Source organism: Eleginops maclovinus, chromosome 5 (assembly GCF_036324505.1).
Source record: "Eleginops maclovinus isolate JMC-PN-2008 ecotype Puerto Natales chromosome 5, JC_Emac_rtc_rv5, whole genome shotgun sequence".
Taxonomy (NCBI): domain Eukaryota; kingdom Metazoa; phylum Chordata; class Actinopteri; order Perciformes; family Eleginopidae; genus Eleginops; species Eleginops maclovinus.
Genome location: NC_086353.1, coordinates 1,573,606 through 1,589,999, shown reverse-complemented (window position 1 = coordinate 1,589,999; position 16,394 = coordinate 1,573,606). Strand labels below are relative to the sequence as shown.

At 39.7% G+C, this 16,394-nt stretch overlaps 1 protein-coding gene across 5 annotated transcripts in view; it reads right to left on the bottom strand.

The window, feature by feature from the left end:
- Positions 1–15,761, bottom strand: part of myom2a (myomesin 2a) — a 34,125-nt gene extending 18,364 nt beyond the window's left edge. For 3 of the 5 annotated variants that reach the window (XM_063884219.1, XM_063884220.1, XM_063884222.1), the window contains exons 1-14: positions 15,654–15,761; positions 14,786–14,930; positions 11,947–12,039; positions 10,822–10,960; positions 9,738–9,889; positions 9,087–9,179; positions 6,567–6,655; positions 6,435–6,473; positions 5,378–5,542; positions 4,976–5,137; positions 4,250–4,391; positions 3,014–3,213; positions 2,878–2,931; positions 724–851 (exon numbers count right to left, since the gene is read on the bottom strand). In XM_063884219.1, the coding sequence (XP_063740289.1) occupies positions 724–851; positions 2,878–2,931; positions 3,014–3,213; positions 4,250–4,391; positions 4,976–5,137; positions 5,378–5,542; positions 6,435–6,473; positions 6,567–6,655; positions 9,087–9,179; positions 9,738–9,889; positions 10,822–10,960; positions 11,947–12,039; positions 14,786–14,904 (1,575 nt within the window). In that variant the 5' untranslated portion in view covers positions 14,905–14,930; positions 15,654–15,761. Of the gene's footprint in view, positions 1–723; positions 852–2,877; positions 2,932–3,001; positions 3,214–4,249; positions 4,392–4,975; positions 5,138–5,377; positions 5,543–6,434; positions 6,474–6,566; positions 6,656–9,086; positions 9,180–9,737; positions 9,890–10,821; positions 10,961–11,946; positions 12,040–14,785; positions 14,931–15,653 lie in introns of all 5 variants that reach the window. The other 2 variants (XM_063884223.1, XM_063884224.1) reach the window with 2 other exon arrangements.
- Between the last annotated feature and the right edge of the window lie 633 nt (positions 15,762–16,394).

Genomic DNA, 16,394 nt, shown 5'->3' with positions numbered 1-16,394 from the left:
TTATTATTATTATTATTATTATTATTATTATTATTATTATTATTATTATTATTTAAAATACATTTAAACAAAGATATTTAAAGGTAAACCCAGAGTTTAAGAGGTCCATGTCTTTCTCATCTCTTCCCTAGCGTACAATGCTAACAGTGAGCTAACAGTGAGCTAACAGGGAGCTAACAGTGAGCTAACAGGGAGCTAACAGTGAGCTAACAGTGAACTAACAGTGAGCTAAAAGTGAGCTAACAGGGAGCTAACAGTGACCTAACAGTGAGCTAACATGGAGCTAACAGTGAGCTAACAGTGAGCTAACAGGGAGCTAACAAGGAGCTAACAATGAGCTAACAGGGAGCTAACAGTGAGTTAACAGTGAGCTAACAGTGACCTAACAGTGAGCTAACAGTGAGCTAACAGTGAGCTAACAGAGAGCTAACAGGGAACTAACAGTGACCTAACAGTGAGCTAACAGTGACCTAACAGTGACATAACAGTGAGCTAACAGTGAGCTAACAGGGAGCTAACAGGGAGCTAACAGGGAGCTAACACTGAGCTAACAGGGAACTAACAGTGACCTAACAGTGAGCTAACAGTGACCTAACAGGGAGCTAACAGGGAGCTAACAGTGAGCTAACAGTGACCTAACAGTGAGCTAACAGGGAGCTAACAGGGAGCTAACACTGAGCTACATTGATGGAAACTGATGGCTGAAGGTGGAGCGACACACACCTTTTCGATGACGTACCACAGCGGAGCTCGTCCGCGGGGGCACGGCGGCTTCCAGCTCAGCACGATGTACGATTTGAAAATCTCGGACGCGTGCACGCCGGTGGGTTCTCCTGGGATCGTTACGTAGCCTACAGGTCGGGAGTGAACGGGTTGAGGCCGAAATACAAACATCAGCGGCGGAGGCAGAAATCCCACATCGTGTTTTTTTTATTCTTGCATATTGTATTTTTATATATACTGTATAATTAAGGATTTACAGCCAGACTTATTGTTATTTTCACTCAATAACAACAACAACAACAGATCCATTTCCACAGGAGAACTGTTGACTGCTGGCAAATAAATAATCTGTATCTTTGTAAAAATGAAAAGGTCTTCAAATGTTCAGATGTTTTATCTTCATGGTCATCTGTATATGTTTTATTCTTTGATGCCGGTTTATTTCTATTTCTATTTTGAGATGTTTATATGTTCTACTCTATGAACTTCTAATTATGTCTAACTAATTGATGCCTTGTTTAATTTGTATGCTGCTGCAACAAATTTGGGGTCAATAAAGTTCATTTTATCTTATCTCATCCAACATATGGTCAACTAGTCTCAGCTACAAATCGTACTTTCTCTTTCTGGACTTCATAAAAAGCTGTTTATTTTGTACTTATTTTTACTTATTAATATACTGCTAGGAACATTAAAAAAAGATGAAATTCTTATCTGTTTTAGCGTTTAATAACTTCAACAATATTTCCATTGCAACAGGAGAAATCTTGATCTTTTAGGGGAAAAAATCCTCTTTTTAATTTGTGTAAAGATGTAAATGTGGTCAAATCTTAGAAGTTATTTGTTTGTTCTGAATATTTAGTGAACAAAATGAAGTCTTGTTTAAAAAGACTACATCAGTGGCTGGTTAAAGTGTTTTCTTAAATAGGATGTGTGTGGTGTTCAAATCTTAAAAGCAGCTTGAGCAGAATATATTGAGGTCAGAATTTGGATTAATAACAGGATCATGTTTAGCTTTTTAAAAAGAAATTTGAGAAACTACATTAAGCTTTTGGGGAAAGAAAACGTTCAATCCTAAAGGCACAGATACTACCGAGTTTTGGATTTCCCTTTATACTCTAAAGGTCTAACGAGGCACTAGTTGAATTCAAATGTGGGACTTCTGCAACAGCCTCGTCTAAAATCACATCAACGCAACGGCTTTTAGTTTTTGTGTTAAAGGTTTGTTTTGGAGAGGAGAGACTCGGCACACTTTGAGTGGTTTAATTGAAAAAACACTAAAATCCACTTCAGTCGATTAATGTATGAAAGAAAGAGGGGGGAGTTAAAGAAGAGGGCACCGCAACAGTTAGGGAGGAGGGGGACGGGAGAGTGGTTTGTGTGAGCGGATGAAACATTAGTTTTAAAGACGGCAGAAAAAAACAAACACCAGTGAGAAGTTATCTGATGTCTTTTTGTTTTAAGATGTTCATGTTTTGATTTTGACCTGTGACAGAAGAATGTTTGTAGTGTTTTCTCTGACATATGATACATTAAATAAGTAAATAGTTAATAAACCTAAACATTATACCCGTTTGGAAATGAATTGGTGATGCATAAATACTCCCTTTCTGAGGCTAATCTAAACTATTCCATGAATAATCCAACAAGATTAATGAATGAATGAAGAAAGAATTATGAAAGATATGTAATTTCAAAATGTTGATTTGGATTCTGTCTTGGTAAGCGGTTGAATATCTCTTATATGATGCCATATTTCTCCTGAGTTAATGCACCCCAAGACCAAATCAGAGTGCTGTCAGAGTTGAAATCTCGTTATCCTGAAGTAAGATTTAAAAAACAACTCTACGAAAATACTGTGAGAAATAAATCCCAACTTTTTCCTCGAAATGTTGACTTTCCTCCAGAGAAGTTTTTTAATGTGATTTTTCAAGTTTATGTCAGTCAGAAGAAGGTGATTTGTCTTTATAAGGTATATTAACGTACGTGTTGAACTGCAAGGACCCTTTGTGATGCGCACAGTTGGAGGATAAGAAGGAGGATAAAATGTCCACTTTTTAGATGTTATTCAGAGGTTTGGAAAGAGGGACACACATTAGTATTTCTGTGAGAGTCTAAGAAATAATAAACATCTGAACCCAGATCACTCTGTACCTTCCAGATCATCGTCATGGACCAGTATGTCGTACCTCCCTTCGATTTTAATCACTGGAAACAAAGACAACAGCCCAGCCGTGAGCAGACAGCGCTTCCTCTCTGCTCTGGATCTTTTATTTACCTTCCTCGGTACCTTGCAGCCTCTCGCTCTCGGCGGCGTCGAGGGCAGTCACTTTGTCCGACTTGCGGGACGGCCTGCTGATGCCGGAGCTGTTCACGGCTCGGACCCGGAAGTGGTAGGAGTTGCCAACCTTCAAGCCGTGCACCGGGTATTTGCAGATCTTCACCGGGGCGTCGTTGCACTGGACCCAGGTGTCGCTGCCGGACTCACGCCTGCACAGAGAGGACATCAACATAAAGACAAATCTCATATGAATGTCATACATTTAAATCCACCTGGCTTAGCACTTTTTACTTTGTTGTTATTTGACTTGCTGGTAAAGCTTCTTTGAGCGCTGTATAAATACCATGCATTATTATTATTATAAAATGTATTGATCGTAATAACTAATAAGGTAAGAATAAAAGACAATGTTAGAATATATTGTACATTAAAGGTAAGTTTATGTATTTGATTAAACCCATTTCAAAGATTCTTCAAATTGTTAACAATTGCACACTTAATTCAAATTCCTTCCTTCTAGTTTTAAAGACGGTTCTGCTCTTCATTAAAAAATAGATACAATTCTCATTATTGAATTCTAGATTTTTATTCAGAATTTTTGACTTTTTTAGTGATTGTTATTTATTTTCCCACATGACGATATGTGTTTAGTGTGACCATTTTACTCCGAAATAAAAGGCTAAATTCCTGCATGTGAAAAAAATATTATGTTATTTTTGAAATAATGTGTTACAAACACAAAGCCTGTATGGCCTTAAGAACTTAGACGAATAAAAGTGAACATTTTTAGGTTATGAGTAGGACATCACATTTGTTTTTTGGTGTAAGCTACGTTTTGTTTTGCAGCTACTTTAGAAAAAACGACTCAAAACTTTCAGATAAAATCAACTTGTAAAAATGTGCCCACTAGCCATATTTTACTATTGATTAATACAAAGATTTGAAGCTGAAACCAAAAAGGAACAAAAGTCAAAAGCTTAATGAAGCAAAGTAGTTATAGATTCTGTAGATGGATAAACCCGTTCAACAAGACATTAAAGAATAATGAGTTAAACAAAGGATAACAGGATCCTTTAAGCGTCAGAGTTGTTGATAACTCTTCTATAAGAAACCCATTTCACATTGAGTCGTTATCTAATCTGATGCAGCTTTATATAAAGACTACTTTTAAAAGTGTTCAGTGCAGTGTGATGTTATAGTATTTATGTTGCTTCACTATATAAAAACACAAGCCTTCAGACGGACCTGTCCACGAAGTATCCGCTGATCGGCGCCTCGTTGACGGTGTTGGGGGGTTTCCAGGCAACCAGGACGTAGTCAGAGTTGATGTCGTAAGCCTTCACGCTCATCGGGGCACCGGGGGCTCCAGCCACAGAGGCAGCGGCGTCTAGGGAGCAAAGATATAAAAGCATTAGTTAGATTTGCTGTGTCTCCATTTGCTTACTTTTGCTGTTTGGCTACAAATGGAAGTGCGGGAACAGCAGCTGCTTTGATGAACATGGAATTATACAATTAAAGGTTGTTGTTTTTTTACTATTTAATAAATGTACAACTATAATTGCAGCCACTGCTCAGTTGAATGGGTTAATTGAGCAGTCTGTGATGATTTGACCGGCGAAGCTTCAGAAGCTGGAAAGGTGTGTATGACGTGTCAGTGTACTAAGGGAAAAATACAAATTGACACACAGTAAAAATAAATGCCATCATTTATGTTGTTTCATCATCAGTTTACAAATGATATATTGCTCATAAGCTGATAGGTTACATTCTGCATTAATTAGACGACTATTTATAAACCTTTTTGTTGCATACATTATGAGCTTTTCTATTCATAACAATTAGTTTATTCATGTTGATTCCAAACTGTGGTTCTTTAAATGTCCCTTCTCGCAATTAAGCAATCAAGAAAATGGGACCCAACCTGGTGTTGATTTATGTTAAAAAGCTCCATGATGTAGAGATGATTCCCACCTGAGACGAAGAGGTAGGCGCTGTGCTCGGCGGTGCCGTCCTTGGTGAAGATGCGCAGGGTGTAGAGACCCTCGTCGTCTTTGGCCAGGTTGGGCAGCGTCAGACGGGCGGCTCCCCCTCCCACAGACATCTCCCCCAGAGCGCTGGGCTTCAGAAGTTTATCTGTCAGAGTGAAGACACAGTGAGGAATACAAGAAAACAGACAATTCACCAACAGCCTGCTAGACTATAGACGATTAGATACAAATGAAATGTAAACAAATAAAATATAGAATAAAGTCAGAATAAAAATCCTTAATTTGTCACACGATGGAACTTACAGCACAAAGGGACTCTCCTATTGCACGTGGAGAGCCATTCAAATATCTACTTCCTTAATGACTGACTGACTGACTGACTTACCATCTCTGTACCACTGGGCGAGGGGAGGCACGTTGGGCAGGTCCGGGACCACCACCATGGTGCAGACCAGGCTGATGCAGCTGCCCTCCACCCCGAAGCTGACGGAGAAACGGTCGAGCAGACTGACCTCCAGCTTACTGGCATGGATCTCAGTCAGGTGGGGCACTGAGCAGCAAGGGAAACATCACAGTTAATAATCATTGTGTTACGTGCTCACTGAAACAGAGTCTATTTGTCTCTTACTTGCCCATCGTTAAGTATATTGTATTGTGTGGAGGAACCTGAGACGTTCCTCAAGATTGACAATGCAAAATTTACACTTTAGCTATTGTACGTACAACAAATAAAGCCTTTGAATCTTTGAATGAGGGTGTGGTATTTTAAAGAAGGACATTTTGTAAGATATGTAGGAGCTACATTTTTAATGCAAGTTGAAATATGGGTGAAAACTTAGCTGTGTCGGAAATGTCTGTGTCCAAATCTGATAAGAAAACACTTTAAAAACCAGGCAAGAAAGCCAGAGATCCCATAATCACTGGATTTAATTACATCCTCATAACATAAATAACAACAAAGCAAGTTTAGGAGATAAATCCACTTTCAATATTTAGGCTTTTTTCAATGCAAAATCTAATATACGTATTTTCTCTGTAGAACTGCTTTCTTTACTTAAACCAAACATTTGAGTAATTTTCAATATATTAAATCATTGATTTGTTTTTTCAATCTGCATTTTTAAATTTCACTAATTGGCTGACTAATTGGTATACTGCTCTTCCAATTTCAACAAAGTAGAAGACCCTGTAACTAGATCCTCCAGAGTATTTACTGTGAGCAGAGGTCTTTGTTTTTACTGAGTCTGGACGACAAACACAGAGGCTTCTGCCAATAGTTCCTCCTCTTCATCACCCCCGTATCATCACATGCTCTGCTCTTTGTTGCCCAATGATCCCATGTGTTTGAACTGGTGGTGTCTGGGCCTAAATCCAATTCAACATTTAAAAAAAGACCCTCCTTCAGCTTATCCTTCCGCTACCACCCCCCCTGTCTCTCTCACCTAAATTGAGCTGGCAGGACTCCCCGGTTCCTGCTGGTCCTGTGGAGAGAACACAAAGTCATGATTACGGAGAGAAACATGACTAACAATAACATAACATCTGAGTAATCCAGAATCCGTTTAAGGTCTTACTCTTCACAGTCACGGCAGCCTTGCTGGTGGCCGTGCCGTGAGTGTTTGTTGCCACGGCGCTGTACTCAGCCGTGTCACTCACTGCACACCTGCAGAGCAAAAACCAATTCATTATGTAACTATATATCAAGGATTATCCAATGATTTTCACATTTTGTAACTTTAAATATTTAAATGTTTCAATATTATTTAGCTTATGGTGTTTATTTATTTATCTAACATGTATGCTTCATCTGCACTACTTAGACTGGTCTAGCAGCATAACCTGCACTATTTCACTCTAATTTAAACTACTCTGTTTCATTTTGGACTCTGTCTTATAATATGTTGCATTGTTGGAGATTTTCATTGCCATAACTCCACTGTAGCTACTGTGCACATCCCAATAAAAACCCCTGAACCTTGATTAGCAGTTTGTAATAGCATTTTTTCACTGAATGCTAATTATTATTTTTTGTAACAAAGACTCACTTAAAAAACTGACCTGTTATCAAATAAACGCAGCCTTGGGTTAATACAAGAATGGCTATTATTAAGAGTTGGATCAAACCAGTACAGAACATTTAGGTAAGATATAAAACACAATCCCCACTTATTATGGGAAATATCAGTGAAAACGTTCTAAAAAGACAAGTGTTTGTTATTTCAATATTCTTAGAAGTGTTGAAAATTGGTCGAAGTTTAATTTGGTGTTTTAGGAATGGGAGTACAAAATGAAATCATGAACACAGGATCAAAAACCAACTGTATTTAATATATATGTATTATTGTTTCATCCAACAAAACGATGTTTCATTGACAGGAACCATCAGAACTTAGTGTTAAAGTAGCACTATCTTTCACTGCACTCTTTTTGACTAATATTTCCTTAAATTAAATGTGTTTAGATATTGTTTTCTGTCAATAAAAATGTAGATTAAGTGATTTTTTGAAGAGTATGAACATGTCGTCCATCCACACGAGACATTTCTTCATAACAATGGGCTGCATGTGCACATGGACCTTGAAATCGAGCCCAACTCTATGACTTGGCACCATAATGCAGCGTCAAACATTAAAAACAAGCTTGTTCTTCCTTCAACACCACAGTGACTCTTTAAAGGCAGCTGTAAACACCTTGAGTCAACGTTTGATTACGGACATCATGCGCTGCCTCTTTAGAAAATGAGCTCACACGGTGGGAGCGTTTAGAGGAAGGTGAACTGAAGTCTGGTGGTGGGTGAGAATAGAAGGAAGAAATGTGACCTTCACCCTGGACTGGACTATTTTAAAAGACATTTGACCAGCTGCGGGGGAGCTACGCTCAGTCTGCTCTTCTTCTCAAAGAAGTATTTCAATGGGTCGCTGAAGGAGAATTTAGCGAGCCATTGCCTGACTTTTTTTTACAAAGTAAGGCGCCTACAGTAAATGACAGTCTCCTTGGTGACCCTGTAACGCAATGACGGAGGAACCGGAGATATTCAATGCCTCGGATAGAGAGGGAGAGGGTGAGGGAGAGGGTGAGGGTGAGGTAGAGGGAGAGCAGTGGGAGGAATTCATGGCTCGAATGACGCAAATGTCAGCAGTTCCACGCGAACAGCTGAACAGTCTTGAAGATGACGAACAGGCAGCAGGCCGGCCGTTCCCCTTCAGTTCAGCAGGCCTCTCTATTTCTCTCTAGCCACCAGCATTTTGAGTTTTGACACCAAAAGGGCAGAAAGAACGCGGAAATATTAAAAATGAAAGAGTCATAGATTATTAAGCTTGGCAATAGCTGTCTTGCAGCCCCCTTCTGGTCCTTTTATTTCCCTCCAGTGTCAAGTTTTTCACATTTTACAGACTTCAATTTCATAAATGCATCGATGCACTAGACTCTCCAAATGGCAATCACAGCTACAGGCAGTGTATGCAAGCGTCTCAAATGGTTTCTTCCTTTGTGTTGATGATTTTTAGAGTATAAGACACCATTTTAGTTCTTAAATTTCTTAGCTTTAAAGATTTAAACAGTAAAACCTGCCAAATTGCATTGAAATGGCACTTATTGGTAGATTTGCGCTATCCTTTACACCCTGTATCGTCTTATTAAATAATAAAGTTGTTCTTTATTTGTTCCATCATAATCTACTGACCTTTCCTTTGAAATGTTTTAATAACCTTTATTTCCATACTCTTTATATTTGATCTGTCTTGTTAGACTTGTTGTATTTTATGCTCTTCTGTTTTTTTCTTATCTGTGCCTTTCATTGTATTTATTGTAAAGCACCTTGAAAAGCCTCTACATTACCTCACCTTGCCTTAACGACTCACAAATAATTCGTACAATATTATTGGCGTAGGAAACCCAACCAAATCAATACCACTAATAACTTACTAATAAAACAGAATTGCAACCAGTGATAGTTTGAAAGACCTGTTTCTATACAGACCCTCTAATTTGAAGAGCATTATCATCAGTATGTTATTGAGACTCTTTCAATCAAAAACTGCAGTGTTTTTACAGAGAATTCAGTTGTGTTTCTGTAGAGTTGTGTTGCTCCGTACCTGCTAATGATCAAACTGTGGACTCCATACTTGTTTTCAATCTTGTACTTTCCTGGAGCGCTCAGTGGGTCGACTGGGACTCCTCCCTTGTACCTGCGATCAGACCAACAGTCAGTTAGTTTTTCCCATGTCCCTGTAAACTAAAATCAGAGTTTTTGGGGACAAAATAACTGTGTGACGGTCCATCCGACAATAAAGAGAAATGTGTTGTGTTTTTAAATAGCAGCAGATGTTTACAAGGTGATGACAACTGGCAAGGTATGCTGCACATTGTTGGTTGGTTTTAAAAAGGATTAAAGGAATGCTAACCATGCTAACAATGCTAACAAACACTAACAATGCTAACAATCCGTTTTAGGGGAAGATCAAAGCATCCAAGCCTCAAATAAAACATCTAAACTAGAGCTTAAATATTAAGGTACAGATGTTCATTAAAAAAAAGGCATTAATTTAAGATGGCACAAAAACTATCGTGAGTAAAACATATGCTAATAAAGTTAGCTTAAGTAGCTTGTCTTGTATGCGTAAATTGTTCTAATGTAGTAAAATTGTAATAGTTGTAAGAAATGTCACGACCTAGAGTTTACTGATTGAACTTGGATGTTGTGAGTTAATATTACATGCTTTAAATGCGCTTTTGCTTGTTCTGACCATTTGACGACGGGCCTGGGGGTTCCCTGCACGGTGCAGAACAGTTTTATGGGGGTCTTCTCCCACACTGTGTGGGGACGAAGAGCCACCAGGAAGTCCGGCATCCTCGGGACTTCCGTCGGATCCACCTTCTTGTACATCCTTTCCTTAACCTGGAGAGAGCAAACGTACTTACTTACTCCTACATGATTTCATTTACCCATTAGCGGCATTCATACACAGACCACTTCAGAATGATCATTTCTCTGGTTTTATTATTGATAGGTATGTCTTTGAGTTAAATGATTGATTTATTATATTCTATAAACTACTGACATTTTTTCTCTGTGTTGGAATTCAACAGACACTGGAATGACTGCCATATATGTAGAGATAAAGATTTAAGGAACATTTGGAGTGGTCTCTAAATTCTTTACGGAGCTGTACATCTATGATACATTCTTAATTACAGGGGGTAGCGTGAGCTCAGGAGGAACCCAGCTTAGTTTTAGAGCTGGTCTCAGATACAAACAGAGGTCAGACCTGCAGCCAACACAGGTACTCCAGTTTGTTGCCTATCAAACAAGGGGTCAACAAGACCAAGGGGCCTGACATGCTTAATGAACAGTTGAGTGTCGTCTGCATACATGTGTATTCGATATAAAATGTTTAATGAGTAATTATAGAATGACGTGATCTTTGTCACTGTTTAAACTCTGTACTCATGTGTATCAAAGATGTTGTAAATTGATAACTAAGCTCATCAAATCTAGAGTTTTATGTTCAGATCAAGTCTCAATTAGTTCCTTCATCACAGCAGCTCAATTTGCAACATAACATTTGACTTACAATTATAATTGCACAAGCCCTTTTAAAGTAGATTACAATTTGGATTTATCTGTGTTTAATTTAAGGATTGACTGTTGTGTGCTTCTGTCTAACATTATCGGATTGTGGGACCCTGTATCTCCGATGTGATGCTACTGTTCAGGAAACGACTGGTGCAGTGACGTTGTTGTTGGACGGACTCCATCGTTTAGTACTTATTGGTACTATAAATAACAAAAACAAAAAACCATTGTAACATCATTAAATCCCGTCTCACCTCTCTCTGCAGAGCCAGACTCTCCACCTGGGCCTTGGTGGCCATCCTCATCCTGTGGAGCTCCTCCTGAATCACCGTCAGTCCTTTCCCAACATTGGTGCTCACTCTCTGGTACTCCTCAGTTCCCTCTTCAGCAGTCCTGCACACACAACTTCAGTTAATCCACTACCTGTACAGGAAACCAACTCCAAACACATCCTTCTCTTGCACAATTGGATTTCTATTCTGTTCATTCTTTCGCTGTTTTTATCGGTTTTATTGGTTTTATGTCCTATTTATATTATGTTGCGTTGTTGGAGGAGCCTTGGACGTAAGTTTTTCATTGGCATATCTACACTTTAGTTACTGTGCATTTGATAACAAAGCCTTTGAATCTTGCATCTTGAACCTGCTCCACCAGACAACAGAATGATATGTGATTACAAAGCAGCAGATATTTCAAAGTAATTGACATTTTAAAATGATTAAATGAATGCTTACAATAGTTTCAGGACTAGAATCAAAGCCTCAATACTGTATTTCATCCAAGCATGATATTAAACATTGAAACTAGACATGAAATATTAAAGCACAACATTTAAAAAAGTAAACTTGTGCATGTACTATAAACCACATGGTATAAAGTATAGCTCTTCTTGTATGTCTTATGTTCTTGTTAATACACTTGGATGTTGTGAGTTAATTGAACCATTAAATGTGTTTTACTAATTGAAACTATAACCAGAAGGTTTTTATTCACTATTAATCTGGGAACCAATGCCCAACATATTTAATATTCATTATGTTTAAATATGAATCATTTCAGTGTTTCCTCTTATGAAGTATTTTTTAAAATAAGTTCTGAAATATTTAACATACTTAGTTTATTTGCAATATTCTACCCTAGATAAGGATGTCCAATTAGTCCATCAGAGATAATTTATCACATCCTATAGCCTAATATAAGCTCTATAAACCCCTAATAACCATTTGGCAATCCATAATTACCATCATTTAAATACTATCAACTAGTAACACTGCAGTAATGTGCAGTCCTGACTTGGTGCAGCTAGCGGAGGCTGTGGTTCAGTATTACCTTACACCTAAAATAGCCTGACATTATGAAAGCAGCCAATAGGAACTCACCTCTGCCTAAACGCAGGTATGGTATAGGCTGGTTCCGCCATAGCCTCTGTGGCCTGGGCCTGCACCTGGCTCGCCGAGTGACAGCTGGATTTCCTGTTGGGAGGAAAAACGTCGCTATATATCAGGCATTTAAACAACCGTAATTCTAAGAACAAGCGTTGAGAGTTTTAGTTTTGCAGAAGCAGGTTACTGCGCTGAAGTCTCTGAAGATCTACCTGAAGTGTTCCTGAGTTGGAAGTTATCTTACAGAAGTATAAAATGCTCAAAACTGCAGGTGTTTAAATTGTCTTTTATATGGATTGACAGAAAAATATGACAATCTATTTTAACATCTAGACTTGACTTGTGATTCCTGCTCTTGTACCTGTTGTTCTAGGCAGGTTTCTCTGCCCAATAAAACCGTACTACCATTAAAGTATCATGACATTTGCATTTGCCTTAAAAACCGGGTAATTCCTGGCCAACTTAAGCACAAAAGCTCTTCTTTTCCTCAGAATAGTAAAGAACGGCCCTTTAATACAGCTGATAAACAGCCTCTCCTCATGCACTGATCCCTTTAAATGGACTCCAGTTTGGATAGGGACAGAGGTTAGTGTTTAAACATGAAGAGAATATAACCAATGTTCATCAGAGATGTGGACAAAGATGTAAGTCAAAATACTTTATTGTAATTTACCTAAAATGTATATTCTGTTCCTAAGTGTCTACAGCTCTGACCACTTGCTTCAGATGTAAGTCAGGTTCATTGGAGTGGTGTACAATCTGAGACATAAGACAGGGTCTACATGGCAGCAGGACGACCCTATGATCAGAACTAGGCAGCAGTGGAAAGGGTATTGCAGCCTTCAAGCATCAGCGTGTGACAATAGCAGAGCTGGATTAAAAGCCATGAAGTGTTTTAAAAAGCAATCAAGTAAAATACATCGGTCCATTAAGGTCTGAGTAACAAACCAGACAGGAGCTGCAGAGCACCAGTAACATTATCTGTAGACCCTTCAGAGCTTCTGGGTAAAAACTCCCTGGGGATCACTTCGAACATGTCCCAAGAATGCCAACACACAGCAGAGGTTATTATTTTCTGCAGAGCGTTTCAACACGTCTGCACTGAACACATCTCAGGTACTTCCACTGTGGATCACTGGGGATGAATATGTATTCCCACATAATGAACCAACATTAAGTATAAAAGTTGGTGTAAAGTGGATTATATTTGCAGGAATTGCTGCTCAAAAATATTAGTACAGCACCTGATGATTGTGTGTTTTCTCTAGGTGAGTTTATGGAAGATTCTCCTTTAACGCTGTAAAGGTCTAAGAACAGAAGGGGTCGCATGATTTGTGATACTGGGCTCTATAAGTTAATTAAAACCATCTCTGGTTCCCAATGAGCCGGCATACTCAGACGATATGCAGTCTCTCTCTCTAGAAGCTATTGTGTGTTAGTCATAAAATATAAATGGTCGGTGATCTTCACACACACTGACACACACTGATGAAGTTGGCAGTAGGAGGTAATGGTAAAAGCTTTGGCACGTCAAACCAATGGATGTGAATCCATCCATCCATCCATCCATCCATCCATCCATCCATCCATCCATCCATCCATCCATCCACATCCATCCATCATCCATCCATCCATCCATCCATCCATCCATCCATCCATCCATCCATCCATCCATCCATCCATCCATCCACATCCATCCATCCATCCACATCCATCCATCATCCATCCATCCATCCATCCATCCATCCATCATCCATCCATCCATCCATCCATCCATCATCCATCCATCCATCCACATCCATCCATCCATCCATCCATCATCCATCCATCCATCCACATCCATCCATCCATCCATCCATCCATCCATCCATCCATCCATCCACATCCATCCATCATCCATCCATCCATCCACATCCATCCATCCATCCATCCATCCATCCACATCCATCCATCCATCCATCCATCCATCCATCCATCCATCCATCCATCCATCCATCCATCCATCCATCCATCCATCCATCCATCCATCCATCCACATCCATCCATCCATCCACATCCATCCATCCATCCATCCATCATCCATCCATCCATCCACATCCATCCATCCATCCATCCATCCATCCATCCATCCATCCATCCATCCATCCATCCATCCATCCATATCCATCCATCATCCATCCATCCATCCATCCATCCATCCATCCATCCATCCATCCATCCATCCATCCATCCATCCATCCATGATTGAATACTCGATTCTGATTGGTACATTTGGACATTCCAGAGGTTGGTAATTCTCGATAACAGACCGTTGCTAAGAAGAACAGACCGTTGCTAAGGAGGATCAAGGGACAAGTCCATCAATACGTAGACAGAAGTCACGTCATGGCATCAATAAATTGTCCAGGGCTAGTACCAGGGTGACTGTGGCTGTGAGGGAGTGCGGGCTTCTTTCAAACTGAAGGTTGTTGGTTGGATCCCAAGCAGTCAACATGTGGATGTGTCCTTGAGCAAGAGCAAGGTGTACTGCTCTGTATACATGGCATAGTATAGTATGTAAAGTGCTTTGAGGGGTCGTAAAGACTGGACAAAGCGCTTAATAAGTACAGAACATTTACCAATAATTACAAAGAGGCACTGCGGTCATTATTAGCCTTTGTCACGTCGTAATGAAGAGCTTTAAATCTGTGGGGCGATGAAGAAGCAACAGATGCAGCATGAATATGACGAGCAGCTGTCAGCAGCGGCTGCGTGATATCTCTGTTGCTCTACAGAAAGCCAAGCAGCACGAGCGGTGCTTTCCAGAGGAGGCAGCCGGTGAAGAGCACCTCCGTACCTCACAGCCGTCTGGAGCTTGGCACACACACATGAAGAGTGGTGGTACGCATAATCAGTTTTCACTTGGCTCACAGCCTTCCCCTTCTTCTTAAACCAAGACGTGACTTTGGAAGCCATGACTGGAAAAAAACTTCAAGGAGAACCTGGCCATGATCACCAGGAGGAGGGGGGGAGGGTTTGGGGTTAAACATGTGTTAGCCATGACAGTAACAAGTATGTTAAACACTATTGGAATCACATTTTTACAAGTAAATGTGCAGATATTGAAGATATTGAAAGAATCACACTGTTGCTCCTTGTGGAATAAATAACCATTCTCTAAACATTGATATTTAAAGAAAACATTGATATTACATGCATGAATTTATGGCAGAAGAAGACACAGTCCAACATTTAGGAGGACAACATACACCCAAGATCAGCACTTGAAATGTTTCACCTTACAATCTCACACAGCTATGAATAGCTTACAGCAGCCTGCCTGTCCCATGGTTGGAGAAATTAAGTAAAAGATCAAGTCAAAGCAAAGCATAGACCTGACATGTTTAATTAAAAACCAGGTTCTGAAACGGATTAGAAAACAACAAGCTGTCAAATCCAAACTTCCCCTTGAGAATAATCAGATATTTCAACAGCAGAGCATTTAAACGTGTGTTTGTTTAAGCAGAAACGTTCAGGGAAAAGAGGGTCAGCCACCTCCTAATGCCCTGGTATGTTAGGAAGTACTGCTCTGGGAGAATCTAGCTGATTGTCTCACACAGGAGACACATTATCTATGACAGCCACACATTACACTTGACAGTGGATAACTTCTCCTCCAATAAAAATTAGCCAACAAACAGAACGAATATCAAGAAAAGACTTACCCCGAGAGATTTAAAAGAGCGCAAAGCGGTGTTAGACCAGCCTGATGCCGCTTGGGAAGCACTTGCTGATGGCAACAAAAATATTACCCTCTCACTGGAGGAATGCTGTTCCCCTTCCACCCCATGTATGGACGCACTTAAGACTATATATAGCAATTACCCCCCAATTTTCTTCTCATTCTGCACTTTGGAGATGAAGCGTGTGCATCCGTTACCTGTGCATTTATTGAATTAAGTAGAGGTACGTCTCACCGGTGCAATTATTGCATTTAAGGACTTATTTTTGACTCTTAACGAAAGGTCACAAGAGAATAAAAGGTGTGAGTAAAATGCTCACAGGGGCTGGATTTTGAAAAATGAAATACTGCTTCCTCACGACAATAACTCACTTTGGGAACTCCTTAAATCAATTTAGAAATGGCACACTGCCAGGCGTCCTATAGCCGAAGGAGGATTGATTTCCTTTGCTAACAAGATTAATAAAAGGCACTTCACCTTCAGATTTTAAAAACATTCATCCAGCAACAAACCAGAAAGACATTTTGACATCATTTCTTTGGCAAACCCAGAAGTTGAAAGCCTTGTGAGACCTTTTTAGGTTTCTGGAGACAGCCGGCCCTCCTTGGCTCGACACTTGTGGGCAGCAGTCAGGCTATTTTTACCAGCCAGTCCTCCTACAGTGACACCCCCAATTCTTACTGTACAGGAGCCATGCAGCTATTTCCATTCAGACAAGTCTAT